Source organism: Diospyros lotus, chromosome 1 (genome assembly GCF_014633365.1).
Source record: "Diospyros lotus cultivar Yz01 chromosome 1, ASM1463336v1, whole genome shotgun sequence".
NCBI classification, from domain to species: Eukaryota; Viridiplantae; Streptophyta; class Magnoliopsida; order Ericales; family Ebenaceae; genus Diospyros; species Diospyros lotus.
The window spans coordinates 40349591-40372866 of record NC_068338.1 but is presented as its reverse complement, the minus strand read 5'-3'; the positions used below and the strand labels follow the sequence as shown (position 1 = coordinate 40372866).

General features: G+C 40.7%; 1 protein-coding gene across 1 annotated transcript in view; it reads left to right on the top strand.

Moving 5' to 3' along the window:
• LOC127799523 (mediator of RNA polymerase II transcription subunit 15a) overlaps positions 1-21562 on the top strand; it is a 169822-nt gene extending 148260 nt beyond the window's left edge. Inside the window, exons 11-13 of the mRNA XM_052333915.1 lie at positions 3545-3754; positions 3841-3929; positions 20968-21562. Of these exons, the coding sequence (XP_052189875.1) occupies positions 3545-3754; positions 3841-3929; positions 20968-21175 (507 nt within the window). The 3' untranslated portion in view covers positions 21176-21562. The remainder of the gene's footprint in view (positions 1-3544; positions 3755-3840; positions 3930-20967) is intronic.
• Positions 21563-23276: the final 1714 nt, after the last annotated feature.

Here is a 23276-nt window from a genome sequence, read left to right as displayed (position 1 = left end):
CTTGGATTGTAGGCTGCTCCACTTCTTCAAGAGTTCCTTGCGTCCCTGATCGATTGCCCTGATGCTACAAAATTGGATCAGATGGCTTTCTTAGTGGGAATTCCGACGACAACCGAAATTGGGGCAGAGAGGACAACATGTTTAACATATTGTTGATCTTCTGCCCTTGCTGCTCCACTGTTTCTTGACATCGTTCAATAGCTTCTTGTTGCTTCTCCATCGCAGCTTGCATGGTTTCTCTCCATTCCTCTAGGTCTTCTTGCGTTTGGCGTATAGTATCTTGAGTATGGGTCATCCCGGATTCCATGGGTTCCAACCTGATCTCCAGCTGCTTCAATCGCGTACCCTCGACCATCTATCCAAACTTAAATTCACCACTTCATGCCTTCCAATCCCAATTCCAATCAAACAATTGCTGAGAACCACCTTCTATTTCACTTACAAAATTTGATCTGCAAGTGATACGATCCTCAAATTCGAACCGCTTTTAGGCTCTGAATCTTTTAGCAAGATTGCTTCTTGAATCTATAAATCTGAACCGAGATGTTGAAATTCAACAAAAATTAACAAGGGTGGGAGAAGGCGGAAGCCCCGAATTGCTTCGCCACCCTCCTATGACCCAATTGATCCTAGGTCGGTCTCGATCAGATGGCCAAAAATCAAAGAAACTCACAACCGCAGATTACCTCCTGCTTCGTCTTCAAGATTCGACATTGCACTCTCCGATCACACCCTCATGACCTTCATTAGCCAATTCCGACGTGGAATGGCCACCTTCTGCTTCCGATCCTCAAGATCATCTGGCTTTGCTCGGGTCTTCTTACCCAATCACCGACCCTCTTGAAATTGGCCAAATCTTGAATCTGTCGGCTCTGTAATTTCCGTAATCACCAGAATTTACTACTACTTGAGTCGCCACCCGTGACTCGTTCAATTTGGCACCCAATAACGTCCGACCTTGCCTGCACTCGCTCTGTTGCGACTTTAATTCCGAGCTGTTGTCCACAGGATTAACTTCATTGGCCTGTTTCTTGCGACTCAGTCACTTCTGATACTATTGGTTTTGTGTTGGATCAAACCCTCGATGCACTTCTTAAGGGTTCTGCCCAAGTTGAAAAATTCATAGCCAAGGATTGCATGGCTCTGATATCATTTTGTCAAGCCCTTGAATTAGGGCTGGCAATTTCAATAACTACAGAATGTAAGAACGAGGGAGAGATAGAAACAAGGAGAGAAAAGAGAGATAAATAAGGAAGGAAAGAGAGAGAGAATCAAGAAAGAGAGGAATTGATTATTCATTCAATCGATATCCCTCCACAATGCTATAGGTTCCTTTATATAGAACCTCTAGCCAATTCAACAACAACTCTTCTAACTACTTAAATGCCTAACAAGTAGCCTAACAACAAGCTATTATACAATCAACCCATTCCTGCCTATTAACCAACCAACTCCTTTAGTTAGACCCTAACGGTTTACAAGGTTAATACCCTCCCAATTACAGTACTACCCCTAGGGTCGTGACAAACGGCTACTGCTCATATCCTTCAAGGAGTAAGGGGTCGTCAAGAGAGAGACGAAAGGGTGGAGCCAGCAGGAAAGGCGACCATGAGAGGAGGCTTAGGTGCTACAACTAACATTCCCGTCCCAAAGATGGAGATACCAGTGTTTGAAGGGGTGAAGCCTCGTTGGTGGATAAGAATGTGCGAATGCTTCTTCTATCACTACCGGGTGGTGGAAGAAAACAAAGTTAACATGGCTACTGCGTACTTGAACGATGTAGCAGACTCATGGATTCAAAGTTGGAGTGCTAGATGATAGGAATAGAGGTGGCCAGAGTTTGTAGAGGAATTTTGTGCCTGGTTCGATGAAAGTAACTTGACTGATGTGGTGGAATAGTTTAATAAGCTACGGCAAGAAGGGATAGTGGAAGAATACCAGGCCCGATTTGAGGAGTTGAAATCCAGGCTAGGACACCCCCACCCCATGCTAGACGAGTAGTATTTTGTGTCCAGCTTCCTTAGCAGACTGAATGACGAACTAAAACCAATGGTGAAGATGTTATAGCCGACGACCGTTAGGCAAGCGGCATAGAAGGCTCGCTTACATGAGTTATCCTTGGACGCCTTCGCTAAGAAGCACATACTCTCACTAAAAGGGTTTGGAGTGGGGTGGCAAGGCTCGGCGGGGGGAGTCAGAAGGCTGGCAACTCTCAAATGTATAAGGGGAGTTACCCACCCAAGGCACAGATTGCAACCAATCCCCTACAATCCCTGACATTAGATCAAAAACAACATATGGGATTGTGTTTTAAAGGGGAGAAATACACGGTGGGGCACTAATGCAAATGGAAGGGGAAGATGACGAAGATGAAGAAGAAATGCCTGACACAGAAATAGGGAAGCAATTGGAAGAGGAGGAAGGAGGATAGATTTCACTTCACACCCTGGAAGGCCACCATTAGGAGAAGATGATCAAAATCAGAGGTAACGTTGGGAAGAGGAAACTTTGATATTAATAGATAGTGGGAGCTCGCATAGTTTCTTGGATGAAAGCATCCAAGAAACTATTGTGCGTACTCCAACCCACTATTCCCCTGTATGTTACAAGAATTAGTTTTAAGATGAGGGGAATTGTCGTGTACCTAAGGGGAACTATTGTAATAAGGGGAAAATATGACTGCAATTAGTTGTAAGTAGTTGAACATTTAAATTTGAATTTGGGAGTGGCAACCGTTTATTGGCGCCAACTTCTCGCGGAGGATGAGTTTAAAAGCTCGGCCCCAACTCATTTGAAAGGCATCCAATACAATTGAATTGCCTAATTCTCAAATTTCCCTCTGTAATTCTCTCTCTCTCTCTCTCTCCTCGATCCTTCTCCCTCAATTCTCAAATCTCTCTTCCCTCTCCCGCCTAATTCTCTTCTAAATAGAGGAGAATTCCCCTTGTCGGATCAAGGATTCAACATCAAGTTATAAGAGCCACACAATTGATGAGGCTATATATACAAATGATTGTCAAACTAACATTCACATAGTTGATGCCACATAGTGAGATGGATTGATATGTTATAATATTATTTTTATTGAGTTTCCCTAGCATTTATATTTTCAGTCAAGTAAAACTTCAATTACTGCTAAGATGTTCTTGTAATACTTGTATTTAAACATTTGTAGTCAGTATATGATATTGGCAAGTAAAAAATTAGTGCTTGTATTCCGCTATCGTGTTTAATCTTGTTTGTAGTCATTATACAGGGCAAAATGCCTTTATCAGTGAGTAGCTTTTACTCTATATTAACTCAAAAACTAGTTTTCTCTAGTTAACTCAAAAACTATGCAACTCTGATATAGCTTTTTAGGTGCTTATGTTGTCCTTTCATCTGATGTGAGTTGCTGATGCAGAACTCCTTTAGTTGCTCAGGCAGCTATATATTTGTAATTTTCCCAGCTATAGTATGAAGTTCTAAATTTATCTTTCATCTTAGCTTCTTCTGGTGGAAGACTCCCATTTGGTTCATGCTCCAAATTACGTTGTGTCACCTCTTGCAGGTTAATCATGCCCTTTTGGAAGAAATAAGGGAGATAAATCAGCGTCTTATTGATACAATTGTGGATATAAGTAGTGAAGATATTGATCCAACTGCAGCAGCTGCAGCAGCGGCTGAAGGTGGTGAAGGAACCATTGTCAAGTGCTCCTTCAGTGCCATTGCTCTCAGTCCAAATTTGAAGTCTCAGTATGCTTCTGCCCAAATGGTGAACTTCAAATCCTCATAGTCATCAATATTCTCTTCCACTGTTCTTTCAATGCTGTATTTATGTTGTGATTTATGAATATGCAGTCACCGATTCAGCCCTTAAGGTTGCTTGTTCCCACAAATTATCCAAATTCTTCCCCGATATTGTTGGACAAGTTTCCGATTGAAATTAGGTGAGAAAGAATGGAATTTTGGTTCTCTTTCAGATTGCAATTATTATTGTTATTGTTATTGTTTTGTTAAAAACTATTTTTATTCTTGTTGATATTTAAGTAATTATTATTATCATTATTATTATTGCTATTCTAATGATTGGCTTTTGACTCCTCTCGCATGCTTGAGGTTTTTTTTTTTTTTTCATTTGTCATTTGTCTTCTACACTGCTGCATAACGAAACAGAATGAAACACTGCATGATATTTACATGCCACAACTATTTTAGAAAGTTCGAGACTGTTTAGTTGAGATTATACATTAGGACATGATAACAATTAGAGTTATTTATGCATAAAGATGGACAACGACTTGTTAGTTTTCTTATAACTTGTAAATTTATATTTTACATATAGCAAAACACTAAAAGAGAGTGGAAAGGTGAAAATGAATCCAACACCATGTGTCTGGGCAAAATATTGGTTGAACTAAATTGTATCTATTTTCACATTCTTAATCTGAAAGCAATTTGAACACAAATTTTTTATATTTATTCTAAGAAAATATGTTTCAGAAACAATTTTGAGGTCTTGAATTTTGAAGTTCTTTAAGTTAAAAGGCTTAAAAGGGATGATTAATTGCCCTAGTCTTGTCTGTCCTTGTTTATTTCAAAGTTCTGTCTTATATCAGTGTAAACCATGGAAATGGGGATCCTTCAAAAGTTCCAAGTCAATAAAACTTGGGACACATTTGGACAATTTTTCAGTATTTGTTGGGGGGCATATCTGACCTGGGTTAATGTGTAATGTGTTCCATTACATAAATGCTACATCATCTAAAATAGTTACTCTTGAATTTGTTTATAAGATAAAATGAGGTAAAGTTCTCAAAACTCCCAAGTCTTTACAAATGGAATATGATAATGTATTCACCCACAATAGATCATGCAAATTATTCCCTATATAAAGTTGATTTAGTAAAGAGCCTGTAACAAGAATATAATGGCTTTACGGAAGGATATGGTCACGAACATAGATGGCTGGAGATCTAAGTTTTATATAGTCAATTGCACCTAGTGGGATTAAGGCTTGTAGTTATTGTTGTATATGTTGATTAGGTTCCATGTCAATGTTAGATGGTGGAGCCTAATGTCACGACCTTGGACTACCCTAAGTGACCACATGTTAGGAGTAGCTACACTTGCTTTGTTGGTGCTAAGTCGGTCTAACTTGCATACACACTTGAATTACATGAGGAGCTTGATAATAGTAGGCAAGTATGAGCTAGTGAGAGAAGTTATCTAGGCTTTTTCTATAGATCACTCAACTTTTTCCCGTATACAAGATAAATTTGGACTCTCCTATATATAGACCCTCTGCCTTGCAACCAACGGTGGAGATCAACTCTAATCTATAACTAGGAACTAATTCTGGAATATTCTACACTACATAAATGCCTACCCTAGATATTTACAATAGAACAATCTAAAACCTGAGAGGCACTAGATCATCCCATAACCACTATGTTAGTTCCAAGGATCTGACAAGGGGACTCTTCCGATATTATGGAAGAAAGAGAAAGAAGAATGGCGGGAGAGGGAGAAGAATCGAGAGAGAGAATTGTTACATAATGGAGAGAGGGAAAAGGTCAGTCGTATAATCCTCACATGATCCCCATCCTCCTTGAGTAGCTTTATTTATAGGCTACTTACAATCTAGAGGGCTCTTAAGTAACTGACTCTCTCTTTCTATTAGTAAACCCAAGTGCCCATGTGCAGCTTAGGTTACTAATTACAATAATGCCCTATGCTACTAATTACAATGGTGCCCTTGGGCTATGACAACCCCAAGGGCACTCGAGGGTGTATTGTTGGAGCAGATCCAACAGGTATTCCCATGTGGTGTTGTCGGGGTGCAGGTGCATCCACTGCACCAAGACCTATGTGAGAGGGATGGAATCCTTGTAAGGCACCCTCTTATCAAGCATCGCTAGAGGCTCTAGTTCCACGATACTATCTTCAACCAACTCAGGAACTTCCTTATTGGTGATAACGGATGGTCCCACTTCCTTTTTGAGGAGAGACACATGGAAAACTGGATGCAGTCCTACTCTCTCAGGCAATTGTAGTCTATAGGCTACTAGCCCTATTTTAGCAGTGATTTTGAAAGGGTCGTAATATTTTTGGTTGATTTTAGATATAGGACCATTAGAAAACAATTGTTGCTAGAACCTCCTGACCTTCAAGTAAACCTCATCCCTTACTTCAAAGGATTAGTCAGTGCGGTGCCTCTCAACCAGTTGTTTCATCCTTTGTTGGGCCATAGTGAGCTCTCGTTTAATGACATGCAAAACCTCCTGCGTTGCCTTGAGGTATTGGTCAGTTGAAGTCTTTGCTGCTGTGTAATACATGATTGTCAGAATAATAAGGGGTTGATACCCAGGGGTGGAGCCAACAAAATTTTCTAGTGAGGGCGAGGCGAGCGACCAAGGGGAGAGCCGACGAGGGGGAGGAGGTGAGGGTGAGCAGCGAGCAACGACCGAGGGGGAGGGTTGGGGGGGGGGGGGGGGGGGGGTGAGCCGGTGAGTGATGGAGCCAGAGAGAGGCAGCAAGCAAGAGCGACTGAGTGAGGTGAGCGACCGAGGAGACATAGATGTTAAAGGTGCGCCTAGGTGCAAGACGCCTCAATTGGGCTGAAGCGATGCATTTTTTGGGAGGCACGCTCCTTGGACAGTGAGGTGCTGAGGCGTTAGGCATGCCTTTAACATCTATGGCCTACTGCATAGACGTTAATTTTTTGGCCTTAATTTTTTGCATTGTTTGGATGATTTTTCCCTAGATATAAAAAAGCCACCAACTCTCTCTTTTTTATCCTCTTTCTTCTATCTCTACAAACCAACTACTGACCACTGTCCCTACCCTCCACCATCATCTTGTCTAATTTCTTCTTCTTCTTCTTCCTTCTTCTCCTTATTCTTCCAGGATCTAATTTCTTCCCCTTTCTTTTCTCTGTTCCAACGTTATGACGTCTATCGTCGCTACTGTCATTCACCTTCATTGTGACTTGCTGCCACCACCACCACCACTTCTTTTGATTTGAACCCAGAAGATTTGGCTTTTGGGAATGAAATTAGATCTGGATTTTATCTTATGTTTCTAATTTTTCTAGTGGCAATGAAATTAGATGGATCCACCAAATCACTGGGATGAGATGAACCTAGTGATCTACTGGTTTCATCACACAGGTGATTCAACACCCCAGCAAATCGGTGGAGTGTTGAATCATCCCCAACACACCTGGTCTCCAAAGCGATCACTGAAGCTTTATTTTTAAAAAAATTTATATAGACAATATATTTATGTTTGTATATTATATATAGTATTTTTACAATGTTTGAGACTTTGAGTTTGAACTTTGATGATGTTTCTAGTTTAGAATTTGCATGATGAATGAATCAACTTTGATGTTGTTAGTTTAGAATTTGAAAATAATGAATCATGAATGATATACATGTGTTATTATTGATAATTTAATAGTGGTTTGTGATTTTACTAGATTTTGAGTTTTAATAGTGGTTTATTATTGATAATCATGAATGATGTGCGCCTTGCGCCTCAAGCTCCAGGACCCTTTGCTCCTCAATGCGCCTATCGCCTTTTAGAACTATGCAAGGAGGGCGAGGGGGGTGAGCGACCTCAGCAACGGTCCAACAAAGGCACGAAGCGAGTGAGAATGAGAGACAAGCAGTCGGCAGCGAGTGAGAGCGAGAGAGGGAGAAGGGCAGGGGGTGGGTGGCTGGGCGCTTGAGCGAGAGAGGGAGGGTTTCCAAATTTATTATGGGCCTTGAGTGTAGGCCAAAATTAATGGCAAGCCAAGGCTGAGTAAGGGCCAAGGCCCTCACTGGGCCTACACTAGCTTCGGCCTGTTGATACCCAAAGAGTGCTTCAAAAGGGGTTCGCTTGTGAGTTGTTTGAAAGTTAGTGTTGTGCCACCATTGTGCCAATGCCACCCACCTACTCCAATTCCTTAGTCTTGTGAAGCATAGGCACCTCAAATAAGTCTCCAAACATTGGTTAATTCGCTTAGTCTAGCCATCAATCTCCGGATGGTAGGCTGATAACAAATGTAGCCCTATTCCCAACCCTTGGAACAAAGTCTTCCAGAATTGGCTTGTAAAAATCTTGTCTCGGTATGAGACAATGATCTCGGCAGCCCATGCACTTTGAAGACTGAATCCATAAGCTTCCTAGCCACCTCTATGGCAGTGAATGGATGTGCAAGGGTAATAAAATGGTTGAATTTAGTCATCCTGTCTACCACTACCAGGAATCTAGGATGGTGTCAAACCCCTTAGATTTTGGTAAACCCTCCACATAGTCCATGGAGATCTGCTCCCAAGCTTGGGAAGGTATCTCTAATGGTTGGAGAAGGCTCGGGTATGGCACTTGCTCATGTTTGCACTTTTGGCAAATGGTGCACTGTAGCACATAATTAGTGACATCCTTCTTCAAGCCCGGCTAGTAAAAAAGTTGTCTCACCCTCTGATAGGTGACATTCAATCCAGAATGGCCCCCTATGGGTGAGTCATGCAATAAAGGATGCGTTTCTTCAACTGAGCATCTTTCCCTATGACCACCTTGCCTTGGGGTTGTATGCTAGCTTGGTTAGGAGCTCCTTGACCCATGTAGTTTGTTCATAGCTGTGTGATAATACTCTATACCCAATCAGGGACCGCAACTGAGATGGCATGACTGTTGCTTGGACTCTCTCTTCTGGATAATGCGTCTGCCACTAGGTTCTTCTTCGGGTTCCTATACTGTATAACATAATCAAACTTCATTAATTTAGTGATCCCCTTCCGTTGCAGTTGATTGTAAGCTCTTTGTTGAGAGGGGAACTTAAGACTCTCGTGGTCTGTTCTTATAACAAACTACATGCCCTCTAGATAATACCTCCACTTCTCTATGATCATCAATACAACTAGCGGTTCCTTATCATATATACTGAGGCCTAGGTGCTTTGGGGCTAGGGCTTGACTCATGTAGGCCACCAATCTGCCCTTCTGAACTAGCACTGCACCTATCCCTGTATCATAGGCATCAATCTCCAAAATAAAAGTCTTAGAAAAATTCAAGAGGGCTAAGATAAGGGCTTGAGTCATGGTTCTCTTGAGTGCATAGAAAGCTTCCTCATCTTAGTCCCTTAGAAGAAGTTATTTTTCTTCAATAGGTTAGATATGGGTTTGTTTAACACTCCATACCCCCTTGATTGACCTTTTGTAATAACCTATGAGACCCAAGAATCCCCTTAGCTCCTTTGGGGTCTATGGCTTAGGCCAATTTTCCATGGCTGCAATCTTCTGGGGGTCAGTGCTACCCTCTCACCAGTAATGATGTGGCCCAAATATTCTACCATTGTCTTAGCAAAGATGCACTTGGACCTTTTCACAAAGAGTTGATGGACCTTGAGGACTTCTAATGCCATTCTAAGGTGAGTTAAGTCCTGGTCTAGGTTAAGGCTATACACTAAGATACCATCAAAAAATACCAACATGAATTTTCTAAGATAGGGGGCAAATATTCTACCCTTGTCTCAGCAAAGGTGCACTTAGACCTTTTCAGAAAGAGTTGATGGACCTTGAGGACTTCTAATGCCATTCTAAGGTGAGTTAAGTGCTGGTCTAGGTTAGGGCTATACATTAAGATATCATCAAAAAATACCAACACGAATTTTCTAAGATAGGGGGAAAATATATGGTTCATGAAAGCTTGAAAGGTTGCAGGGGTGTTAATCAATCCAAATGGCGTGACCAAGAACTCATAGTGTCCTTGGTGGGTCTGAAAAGCTGTTTTTGAACAGTCATCAGGGTTCATCTGAATCTGATGATAACCTGATGTGAGGTCTAATTTTGAAAAAATGAAAGCCTTTGTAAGTTCATCAAGTAGATCTTCTATAATGGGTATTGGAATTTTATTTTTGATAGTAATGGAATTCAGTTGTCTATAGTCCACACAAAATCTCTACTATCCATCATTCTTTTTCACTAGGAGGATCGGGGAAGCAAAGGGATTTTGACTAGGCTGAATGATGGATTTGGCTAACATGTCCTTAACCAATTTTTCTATTTCAGCTTTTTGCATAGGTGAGTAACAGTAGGCTCGAAGGTTGACGGGGTCATTGTTAGGTTTTAGGTGAATGAAATGGTCAAGGAATCTATGTGGGGGTAGGGTTGAGGGTTCAACAAAGACATCCTCAAATTCCATCAACAATGAATGAATGGGGTCACAAGTGTGTACCTCAATTGTAACTGGCACTGATGTTTGTGGCCCGGGCTGCCATCCTTCCAATTAACTGATGCTTGCAAACTGATCCCCTACACCTTACCCCACTCCTGTCTCTATTGCATATATGGAGTGTAATTGCCCGATAGATGTCCCTCCTTGGTCAAGAAATTTTTGCAATTTCTTCCCTGGCATCATCTTACACTCCCCTGTCTCCACACAACCAGTAAGAGTAACCTTATGTCCATCAACATCGAAAGTGACTTCCAAAGTGTTGAAGTCAAACACTGGGGGGCTTACGGTCCGCATCTAATCCACCCTTAACACAATGTGGCACCCCCCTAATTCGAGGATCCTCAAATCTGCTGAGAATTCTTGGCCACTCACAATCCACTTGAACCCCTTGCATTTGTTTCGGCTTATCATCCTACTCCCATTAGCAATCAAAACTTATAGTGGGAGAGTCTCTTGCATTTCACACTGCAGGGCTATGGTTGTCTCTTTATCTAAAAAACTGTGGGTGCTTCCACTATTGATGAGCACCACCAACCTCATTTTCCTCGCAGTTCCCCTTACCTTTAGGACCTTACCCGAGGCACAACCCTATAAGGTGTGTATAGATATCTCCTCGTCCTCTTCTTTGACAGTGTTATGATCCTAGGGTTTAATCTAGGATTAGATCGGAAATCGAAAGGATCCGATAGGTTTAGAACCAAGAATTGCCTGGTTTCGGGGAGGAAATGAGAAGAATGAGGGGGAAAAATCAGAAGAAGAAGAAGGGGGAAGAAATAGAAAAACAAAAGAGAGGGGAAAGAAGAACGAGAGGGAGAGACGGGAGAGGAGAAGGAGAATTAAGAGAGAGAGAGAGAGAGAAATAAGATTTTCATTCATTCAACAACCTTTCTCCCTTCTCCTACCAATAGCCTTTTAGAGGCTTCATCTAACAAAAATAACAACATCCATGTGCTGTAACAACATTACAAAATATCTCCTAACAACTTGCTAAGTCTATTACTATAATGTCATTCTATAAAATCTTGGATCATGACAATTCCCCTCCCATTGAGAGAGTTCTTGTCCCCAAGAACTTCAACAATTGGTCACTGCTATTAACCAATTCTAGTTTTCTCAATCCCTGTCATGTCTCTTTCATTCTTTCTTCTGCTAGGCTTCTTCTTTTTCGTTTGTAGGTTCTCAAGATTAATTTCAAGACTAAGTTGGCACAAGACTCCAGCAGAAGAAACTTTATCAAGTTCAAGTCCGATGCACCCAAGTCCTGCAATGGCTATCCAATTACACTCAATTCCCCCATCCAATATGAGAAAGGATGGCATACCTACCTCCATAGCAACCTCTACTCTATTCCCATTCATCCCATGGTCTTGCTCTGTTTCAGCAATATCCACCACACCCTATACTTACAGCATTGGGAAATTGTAGACTTGCCTTGGATACGCAGTCCCAGATTGTCTATGAGCCTTAGAATTAGGATCTGCAGCCACTTTAATCCATGCTAATGATTTCTCAGCAATTGCCATCTGTACTTCATGCTTTCCATCTTTTCCCACACAATTTATAGCTTGCTTATCAACTAAATCCTCTGCTTCCTCTTCCTTCAATAATCCTTTATTTTTTAATTGCCAGTTCAGACGAAGTATTAGCTCTTTCCATTGTTGCAGAGCTGGTTGCAAAGCAGTTGTGGCCGAATTTATGTCCAAGTCTCCCAACTTCTTGTTGGCTCCCATCAGTACTTTTTTCTAATTGACTTCCCCAATCATTTCTTGGTTTGGAACTCCTCGATTATCACCTAGAACATCCTTAATGATGACGACAGTTTCAGTTATGATCTCTTGATTCCCTGCAAGTAATTCAGCAACTTCTTTTCCCTTTTGTCGGCTGCAATTCCCCTTTATTTGGACTTCTTTTTCAGCAATATCAGATGATCCCTCTGCATTGGTTGCCCTATCAATCTGTTCATTACAGGTTCCCTTTTAAGGATGTAATCCATCACCAATATCATCTCTGATGTTGCCAACATCCTTCTTGATATTGCTGCCTAATTCAAAATACCCAAGCACATACTCGGAAGTCAATGATGAATCAGTTTCCCACCTTCTTGTCTTCTTCTTCGGTTGTTCCATTTTTAGGAATTCTTCTTTGTTAAAACTTCCGTGATAATCATCAAAAGTATCCCACCGGAAAGTTGTGATGATACTTCTTAATCAGTATCATTGCAAACTCCTACAGCTTCTCACGGAACATTCGACCGAATTCCTTGCACTCTTCTTGTATTATACTTCTTGTTTCCTTGTCAACTTGGCTGATCCCCTTCTCCTGTTCCCTGTTGCTGCCAACTGGAAATGCAGTCTTCTTTGGCTGCCATTAAGGTTCCATTCCAGCTGAAAGTGAAACATTCTGCTTCATGTATGCACCGACTCCCCTAGCTTCACGAGTAGGACACACAATTGGAAATGCAACCTTCTTTGGCTGCCATTGAGGTTCCATTCCAGCTGAAAGTGAAGCATTCGGCTTCATGTATGCACTGCTTTCCAGGGCTGATTTTTCACCAACAGTATACTTCGAAGTCCAAGTAGAAGGAGTTCTATACATGATGAATCCCACACTTCTCTTCTTTATCTGTCTCACAACAGTCACCTCTGAAATTGATCCCAGAGGTGGCAAATTTCAGGCGTTGTTCCACTTCAAAGTCCAGCCTATTTTAGGAACTGAAGAAGTTGCACAGTTACAGCAGCTTGATTGGCCTCCTAGAGCATTTAACTCTCAGCCGAAAATCACAATTGGCATCACAGCAGTTGGATAATCAACTGCCTCAGGGCCAATTAGCCAAGAATCCCTCCGTCGGAATCAAGGAGGTTGTATTCGCCTGCAAGTTCTGATCAACTGGAACTGCTCTAGGCGTCTCCGAAAGCATCGTTGAAACCCATTAGCCCAGTCGCCTTCAAATTTCCAAGCCAAAAGTATTAACTGACACTCACCTCCTAGTGAGTCGGAATCAAATTTTGAAATTCGACAAGAAATTGATTGTGGGAACATAGCAGAGAGCTGTCGCGGTTATGGTGTTCGCCTAGCTTGTTGGAAATCGTGGCCAAGGACCTTGCTTTGGTCAGTTCTCTTGAAGATCAAACAGCCAGTGCCGAGGGTTACCAATTCAACTCTATGAAACGCCTCCTGAAAGTTCGATTAATTTCGTTGCCGCTAGAGATTGCCTAACATTTGACCCATTTCTACCACAAAGATCAGAAATCAACGAGCAAAACACCCACAGGAATCCACCTCTCAATTGCGCCTTCCAAACACGAGCCCAACCGTTAAGATTTGTCGAAATCTCAAACGGATCTGCCTAGCCAAGTTGCCTTCCAATTCAGAATCGCCCAGCCTGAATCGCCTTATGGAATTGCACTCACTGTCCAAGTCGCCTTCAGTTCCAAGCCGAGTCGCCTTGCTCTTTCTCTCAGTTGAATTGTTCTTCGCCCGACAATCTATTGCCGAAACTGTTTAATTCGTCGGACTCACCGAACCATGCTCGGTCAATTTCACAGAGTTCGTCTTCCTACTCGCCCAATCACCGTCATACTTCACCTTAAACCTCTACTCGATCGATTTCATAGAGTCGCATCTTCCGGAATCGTCCAAATCCAATTCAACAGCTAAGGATTGTTGTTCAATTGTAGTCGAACTTATCAAAAGCTTAGGACGGCTCTGTTGTGGTCTCTGAGGATTTGATCGAATTTAGAAGGGATTGTTGAAGAACCGTGGAAAGAAAGAAAGGAGATTGGAAAAGATGTGATAATTAGGAGCTCTTAGAAACTGATTCAAGACTTAGATTTTGCCAATCTCTCTTCACTCCTCACCCGGAAATCAAGCCACAATAGCATAAAGATAACAGATAATGAAAAACAGCAAAGAAAAGAAAGTAAAGAACAATCAAACCAATCACGAGGCACAGAATTCTCCTGGTTCGGACTGTAAAGTGCAATCCTACATCCAGTCTTCTCTTCGAGACAAATTCACTAGAAACCGAGAGTGATTACAGCAGTACAATTGTCCCCTACTCCCTCCTATTACAGCGCTCCCAAGTACAATGAAAATAACCAAAGAGATTTCCACCAGATAGTTCCAAGAATCACTTTTCTCACAATCTTGATCTCTTCTTTCCCACAGCACTCCGCGCACAAGAGGATGACCAGTAGTTTTACAAACAGGAAAAACTGAGAACTCTGTCTGCATTTGCTACCCCTTGCCCTCTATTTATAATAGTGGGTGGATATCCTAATGAATATTATTAGATATTTACAGTTTAACCCCCAAACTATAACTAATTACAATTCGGGTTACAACTTCTATCTAAAATCTTCAAAAGGAACTCTAATGAACTGCCATCATTTTCTTCTTATACCATATACTCGAGAGTCGAGACAACCTTTAATAATTCTCCACCATTGTCTTGAGTATACTTCCACTTTCATCCATCAATACCTTGGCCTTCTAATAGATGAATTTGACCTGTTCCCACATGAATCTTCCTGCTGCACCTGATCACTCAAAAACACAAACACATAAAAGAAAACATATCAATGCTGTAAAACATAACAATGGCTCACCTTTGGATAAAAAACAGTTGCAATAACTAAACCTGCAACTCTCATTAGATATTATCCTCCTGAAGGGATTTCCTAATGAATAATTTTTCCTAACATCAATATCATTGATATACTCCATGGTGGGACTAAAGACTAAACCAAATGGACTGCCCATTGGCTGTTTCAACTCCTCCTACCTAGACTATATTTTAGGGTTCCTGTTGCATACAAAATGCAACATATACATCCTAAATGCATAATTTCCAGCTAGGCACTCTCCACCATAAACCAAATCCATACATGATGTTATTCCTTAATCCCAATGGGTCCAAACTTCTTACACAGCATCACATCAACAGTGCACCGTACTCGGATTGGACTTAACATTGCTAGACTTACTCCTAGTTTCCCAAAACTGGTCTTTTAGGCTTTACCATTGTCTTCCCTTCTTATGTTTGCTTCAACAAACAAAGAACTGCTCTATCTACCTACCAGTCTACCAAGATATGCTTAAGACTAGGGTAACCTAAGCTGCCATAAGCTGTCCAAAACGCTATTCTAATCTCAATGCCTTATCATTCCATGCTTCTCCTCCTTCCAACAATCTCAAACGCTGAACTACCACCTTAGCTACACCTTGAGATTCCCATTGGATAACTATCAATGAAGCTGCCTTACTTTTCTTCGGCATACCATTGAAATTGACACAGCTACTCCTATGCACTCAATTTTAACCCCTTGGACCATCATAAGAGACTCCAATTCTTATAATATTTTGGCTTAGGAATTACTTAACTCATAGAGAGACCTTCTAAGCAATAAACCTTGCTTACCTTTCCCTCTAACCTCTAATCCCTTGGGCTACTCTATAAGACCAATTTCTCTCTTAATTTTCCATGGATACTAGCTGATTAGAGACACCTATTTGACCCAAATTAAGCCTTCATGAGCTGTTTTAACCAATGGCCATTTGTCTAGCCTTTTTCTTAGACTTTTCCCATTTTCAGCATCTTCCTTAATTCTCAAATAGCCACTTCACAGCACTACACCCCTTCAACCTAAGGGATCTTCCATCTATGTCCAAAAAATTCTCCCCAAATTTACATGGCTCCATGCCATTCATTTGGACAAGGGTGCATTACCTCTTCTTATACAAGAGATTCTATTTTCCAGCCTGCTCCTTAGCACTCAAACCTGAGCCTAAGCATCCTTCAAACCCAACATTCCATCCCTCGCTGGTAGATTACTTGAGGTTTTATCTTTTACCCATCCTAGGCAACACTAGACCTTCTATTCCCCTACTCATTACCTACAAGATGATTCTCCTTCCCTTTCCTTGCTTAATCCATATTGGTATCAGAGCCAAGAACCCTTTCAAGAATTGCCAAGAACCCTAGAGATCTTTAGTTTTAATCCCTGTCGTGGCTTCCGCACCCTCTTCCGCTAGATATGACAGAGAAAAATTTGATGGTTCAAGTGATTTTGGTCTATGGAAAATAAAAATGAGGGCGCTACAATTTGTTATGATTAGGTGCTCTTAGAAACCAATTCAAGACTTAGATTTTGCCAATCTTTCTTCACTCCTCACCCCCGGAAATCAAACCACAACAAAATAGAGATAACATATAATGAAAAACAGCAAAGAAAAGAAAGTAAAGAACAATCAAACCAATCACGAGGCACAGAATTATCCTAATTCGGACTGCAAAGTGCAATCCTACATCTAGTGTTCTTTCCGAGACAAATCCACTAGAAACCGAGAGTGATTACAGCAGTACAACTGTCCCTTACTCCCTTCTGTTACAATGCTCCCAAGTACAATGAAAATAACCAAAGAGATTTCCACCAGATCACTCTAAGAATCACTTTTCTCACAATCTTGATCTCTTCTTTCCCATAGCACTCAGTGCACAAGAGGATGACCAGTAGTCTTACAAATAGGAAAAACTGAGAACTCTGTCTGCATTTCCTACCCCTTGCCCTCTATTTATAATAGTGGGTGGATATCCTAATGAATATTATTAGATATTTATAGTTTAACCCCCAAACTATAACTAATTACAGTTCGGGTTACAACTTCTATCTAAAATCTTCAAAAGGAACTCTAGCGAACTGCCATCATTTTTTTCTTATACCATATACTCGAGACAACCTTTAACAAATGAGAATAAGAAATCAGATTTTGATATAAGTTTTGATTTCACCAGCCATCAAATGAATCAGAACCACATCCAAGGATTGATGCTCTGATACTAATTGTTTTGATCCTAGGGTTTAATCTAGGATTAGATCGGAAATCAGAAGGGTCCGATAGGTTTAGAACCAAGAATTGCCTGGTTTGGGGGAGGAAATGAGAAGAATGGGGGGGGGGGGGGGGGGGGAATCAGAAGAAGAAGGGGGAAGAAACAGAAGAGAGGGGAAAGAAGAACGAGAGAGAGAGACGAGAGAGGGGAAGGAGAATTAAGAGAGAGATAGAAATAAGATTTTCATTCATTCAACAACATTTCTCCCTTCTCCTACCAACAACTTTTTATAGGCTTCATCTAACAAAAATAACAATATCCATGTGCTGTAACAACATTACAAAATATCTCATAACAACTTGCTAAGTCTATTACTGTAATGCCCTTCTATGGAATCTTGGGTCATGACAAATAGCCTGCCCCTTCTGTTCCTCTGCTTCCTCAATTCCTACTTCTTCCTCTTCTCCTTGACCCTCCATAGTGAGTAGCAACCTTTTACACTGGTGCCCTAGACCAAACTTTTCTTCGCAATGGAAACAAAGTCCCAATTGCCTCTTCTAATCCATAGTTAGGGCCTTTGCTGGAGGGGGAGTGGGTTAGCTCCTCATTGCCGGACCATTCTTCTACCATAACGGATTATTTCCCTTATTAATCACTCCTCCATTGCCATGAGAATTCTCTTCTCTATACCCCTTAGGAGATAGTCGATGCTTCCTTGCAAATGCCTCCAGGGCCATCTCGTGCAGGTGTACCTACTCTATTGCATGCCCGATTGACGTTGGGTATGACATCTTGATAGTGGGGCAAATTTGATCATCTAACCCACTAATGGAATTGGACACGAAGTAGACTTTGTCCAGTGAGGGCTGGGATAAGGATAGGAGAGATCTGAGCTCTTTGAACCTTACATGGTACTCCTCCACCGCCCCCTTTTGCTTCACCATGACATCGGTTTGGTCCTTTCTCCAAATTGGGCACACATGTCGCTCACAAACTCTGGCCGGCTTCATTCGACTCTCTCTGCACCAATTTTGGAAATAGTTGTCAGCTATGTCGTCTAAGTAGGCTGCAAACATATTCACCTTCTCCCAATTCGCCACCTGATATTGGTAGAAGACCCTTTCATACCTCCTGATTCACCATCTAAGCCGATCCCTTTCAAATGCTGGGATGTCCATCCTTATTGTTGGGGGTGTGGGACGATTCCCTCCAACTCCTCTACTCGAGTTCCCTTTCTTTGCCTCCCTCTGATCCTCTGTTTCCACCTAATTGGGGGCCATCTGTGGTAGATAGGATTGGCACTAATGAAGCTTTAGGAGGGAAGTCCATTGGAAGGAAGGCTGGTGTTGGGTTGTCGAGCGAACATGCTCAAGGTAGCACTCCAACGAATTCTTCCCTAATTACGTACATTGCCCTATCTAGATCAATTGCATTCTCCGTCCGGCCCCGACTGATCTCGTCTTGAGTCTGTCAGATTCCCATCTCCAACGTCTCCAGGCGGTCATCCACCTGCTCTTGGTTCTATTGGATCCCCATTTCAATGGCATCCAATTGGGATTCCAACTGCTTTGCCCAACAACGAATTCGAATTCCGGTCGGTCATCTTGCTTCAATCACTGCTCAATACTCTGGCCAGATCATCGACTCTGATACCCAATTGTTAGTTGAGGGGATCTGACAAGGAGACTCTTCCGGTATTATGGAAGAAAGAGAAAGAAGAATGCCTGGAGAGGGAGAAGAATCGAGAGAGAGAGAGAGAGAGCTGTAACAGAATGGAGAGAGGGAAAAGTTCAGTGGTATAATCCTCACATGATCCCCATCCTCCTTAAGTAGCTTTATTTATAGGCTGCTTACAATCTAGAGGGTTCTAAGTAACTAACTCTCTCTTTCTGTTAGTAAACCCAAGTGCCCATGTGCAGCTTAGGTTACTAATTACAATAATGCCCTATTTTACTTATTACAGTGGTGCCCTTGGGCTGTGACACACTAGAACCCTCTAGAGAAGTTCAGGACAAGTCTAGGACATTCGACAACTTCCAGAGCCATCTAAGTCAATTGTAGAACTCCATATAAGGACACTAGAGAATTCCATATGTTTCCAAGAAACCTCCAAGCCTTCCCTCTTTCATGCTGTGTGCGTCCAAAATTGGTAGGGTGTGACCCTAAGCTAAAGTCTAATTGCATGTGGTCATGTTTGGTGAGACTTGCGTACTATGCTAGAGACAGATCCTAATTTCTCTCCACTTATTTTGTCCCCCCCCCCCCCCCCCCCCCCCCCGAATTCACCTGAGGTTTTGGGAAGAGAACATGGGGACTAATATGTTCAGGGAAGAGATAAGGATATTCTCCGCTACTACCCGCAGCTTCTTTTGTTATTCGAGGGGTGCAATATTTGCATGGAGATGGAGAATAGGGGATGAAAAAGTGAAGAAGAGAGAATTCTGTTTTTATACGTTGGCATTCTTTATATACTTCTTTCCTCCCATCTTCGGACTAATCTAACCACTCATTCATGATGCCAACAGCCATGTTCGCATACACCTTTGCCTACCAATGCCAACAGCCATGTTTGCATGAACACCACTTGCTGAAGGATCCTGGTGCATGGGAGATCCAGCAAACCTCCAGCTTACACCGCTAGGCTGGCCTGTCACCAATATACAGGAATATGGAATCAAATTAGCAAGAAATTAGATCTAAGAAGACAAATCAACAAGAAATAGGGTCTAAATGCACTTATATCTACAAGGCACATGATGTGTGCCTTGTGCCTGTGTGAGGGCGCATGCCTAGGCTGCACTTCATGTATGGTGCTGCTCCTCAGTGGTATGAGGTGCCCAGAGCTGTGCCTTGCCCTTAGGTGGACCTTTGACAACTCTGGCCATAAGTGCTAGACTTTGATAAAGGGATGGGAAGGTGAAGATAATGTTTACTTCATTGGGAATTGTTAAAAAAAGGAAAAAAAAAGGCTGCCTGAAAGTGCCTATTGCAGAAGAGGCACTCAATTAAAGGGCTCATGCAGGACTGACTCACATGCTTCTAAGGCTACATCCTGTCTGCATATATATTTATATACAACATACATATCAGAGTGCAATCCTTGATAACAACAGTAAGGTTGCTCCTTTGTGATTGTAAGGTCATGGGTTCAAGTTATAGAAACAACCTCTTTTGCAGAAAAAAACAGAGGGAGTGCTGCATACAAATACGACCTTCCTCTGACCCTTGCAGAGGGGGAGCTTTGTGCACTGGCAACTCCCTCTATACATGTCTGCTTGTCAGTTTGTTTTACTTTTGTTTACTTATCCCAGAGCATATTACTCAGATGGGGCATCCTATTAGCATTAGGATGTCATCTAGTATGATATTATGTTCGAATTCAGCATGAAGAAGGGAGAGCAAAGTTTGTTGTATGGTTTTTTCTATGGTATACAATTATCTTGTTTACTCCCTCCCTCCCTCTCTCTCTCTCTCTCAGCTGATCATGCTCCTTGATTGAAATGCCTTGGAAATGCAATCTGTAAAATGCATGATATTCAACTTATTGACCGTCTCTGTAATGCTTTCATCTATTGCATATTTCATGTTCCTAGGAAAACTATTTTGTTAAATCTCTAATCCTTTTGGCCTGCAAATAACAATCAACCAACCCTATTACTACACCATCAGCCTTTCGGAAACCTGCACGATCTTACTGGGTTTATTATATGAAAATATCCCTCCATTATCCATTGTTTTCTTCTTGTCTTTTCCATAACCACACCTACACATACATGCGTGTGTGCCTGAACTAAGTTCATTTCCTTATTCCGACAGGTAATTAGATAATTTACCTTTCATGCATTATTTCTGCTGGCAATTGAGAGTCAACGTCTCCATGTCTTTTTTTCTTTTTTCGTTTTCCTGATCCAAACATGCAATTGTGTAATTGACAGCAAGGAGCATGAGGATCTATCGATAAAGGCAAAGTCGAGGTTTAGCATCTCTCTCCGAAACTTGTCACAACCAATGTCACTCGGTGACATTGCAAGGACTTGGGATATCTGTGCCCGGGCAGTAATATCTGAGTATGCGCAACAAAGCCACGGTGGGACTTTCAGCTCAAAGTATGGAACTTGGGAGAACTGCTTGAGTGCTGCTTGAAAAACTACTTCAGAATGGATGGGTGAGAGAATTTTGGACTTTGAGCGAAGCTGTTGCTGCTGTTTGGACAACCCATCATTCTGGGATTCCAAAGAACATGGCTTTAGCGCTGTGTGTACATTTAGGCCTGTGAAACGGTTGCCAGTTTGGCCGTGTGGTATATTATGTAATTACTTGTGTGCTGGGTTGTGTTGCCATGGATCTCCTATTGGGTGAAAGATAAGAGATATTGGCTATACAAATGGGAATAGAATTGGGGAACATGATCCAACAACTTGAACCTCTTTTTTATGTTCCAGGGCAAGTGCTCAACCTAGGACAAGTGGCATTAGATTGAAGACAGTTTTAATTTTGACCAAGCTTTCAATATGGAGTAGCTTTGGTAAAGGCCGTTTGGCTTTTTGGTTTTTTTTTATTATTATTATTATTATTATTATTATTATTATTCAGCTTCCAAAATTTTAAATATTATCTTGTATCTGTTCAATTCTATTATATAACTAAACACCGGATTTGGTGTTAACAATAGTCGAAGTCTTTGTTTTATTTTTTTAAAATGTCTTATATTTTACTTATGAACGAGGAAAAACATGACAACTAAGGCCTGATTGAGAAAGCTGATAAGCTTTTAGTTTTCCTTTTTAATTTTTGTTTCCCAATTTTTTTTGGTTGAGTTTTTATTTTATTATGTATTTAAAAAAATAAAAATTGAACATTTTATTTCATAACGTTGTTAGTTTTTAAAAATTTTTAAAAAACAAAAACTAAAAAAGTAGTTGTGTGTAAAAAAATGCTTAATTTAAAAATGAGGATAGACTATTAGACCATCTCCAATCCAAAATTTCAAAATGGTGCAATTTTTGTACTAAAATAGTGCAACTTTCACACTATCCTATCAAGACATCTCTAACTCATTACACCAAAATTTACACTAAATGAATAGTATTATTTTTATTTTCTTATTTCTTTAATTCATAACAAATAATTTATTTCAAAAAATTATTTAATTATTGACACAAATTTAAATTAAATATGTAAAAAAAATTATACGTATTTATCTTGTTAAATAATTATAATTATTTTTGCTTAATTTTAATTTATTATGTTCTTAATAATAATGATCAAATTAAATATATAAATTAAGACTAAAATCAATAATTATACATAAATTAATAATTATACATACTAAAACAAAATTAAAAAAGGATATAATGGGAATAACAATTTTTTTCATTGAAAGGCCAAGGGTAATTTGGGTATTAATTTCCCACGGCATTTTTGCCGTGGGTGAACAGTGGGACGCCAAATATGGCGTCCCACTGTTCATCACACCAATTTGGTGTGATGATTTGCCGTCCCATTGGAGACGGAAAAACAGCAAAATCGATTGATTTTGCCGTTTTGCCGTCTCCATTGGAGATGGCCTTAGAATGTTGATTTATAGGTGAGAAGTAGAGATGTTAAACAAATTGAGTTGTATGTACTTGTCTTTTATCTTAATTATTAAAAATAACAATTTTGTGAGATTTAGAATACTAATTCTGATAGGGTTAGAACACAATATAAAGGCCAAAATAATCGTACACCCTTTGCCGTTAGTTTTGACATTTTTGTCTAAACATCTTTATAATTTGTTTTTAGCCAAATTAGTCTTTATATTATAATAATAAAATTATCAGAATATTCCTTCTGTAATGATTGAAACCCATATGACTTTAAATGCTAGAACCACCCTTATTGGGTTTTAGTGTCGGAACCCACTAGATTTTTCTGGTGTTGAACCAGCCAAGGTACCAGTAATGGGGGGGGGGGGGGGGGGGGGGGGGGAAGAAGAAGAAAAAGATGAACACACCTGGAAGAAGAGGATGAATATTCTAGGTTAGGTATGGAAGTAAAGATAGAAGAAAAAGATTTCCAAATTTTAGATTAGAAAGATGAAAAATAAGAACCTTTGCTGTTGCTGTTCAATGCAAAAAGCAGACTAGGGAAGTTAAGACGCGAAAGCCAAGGACAAAAATTCTTATTCTTCCTCATTTTTTTCATCTTGTCCTTCAACAAGATTTGAAATTTTTATCATTATCTATCTATCTATCTATCTATC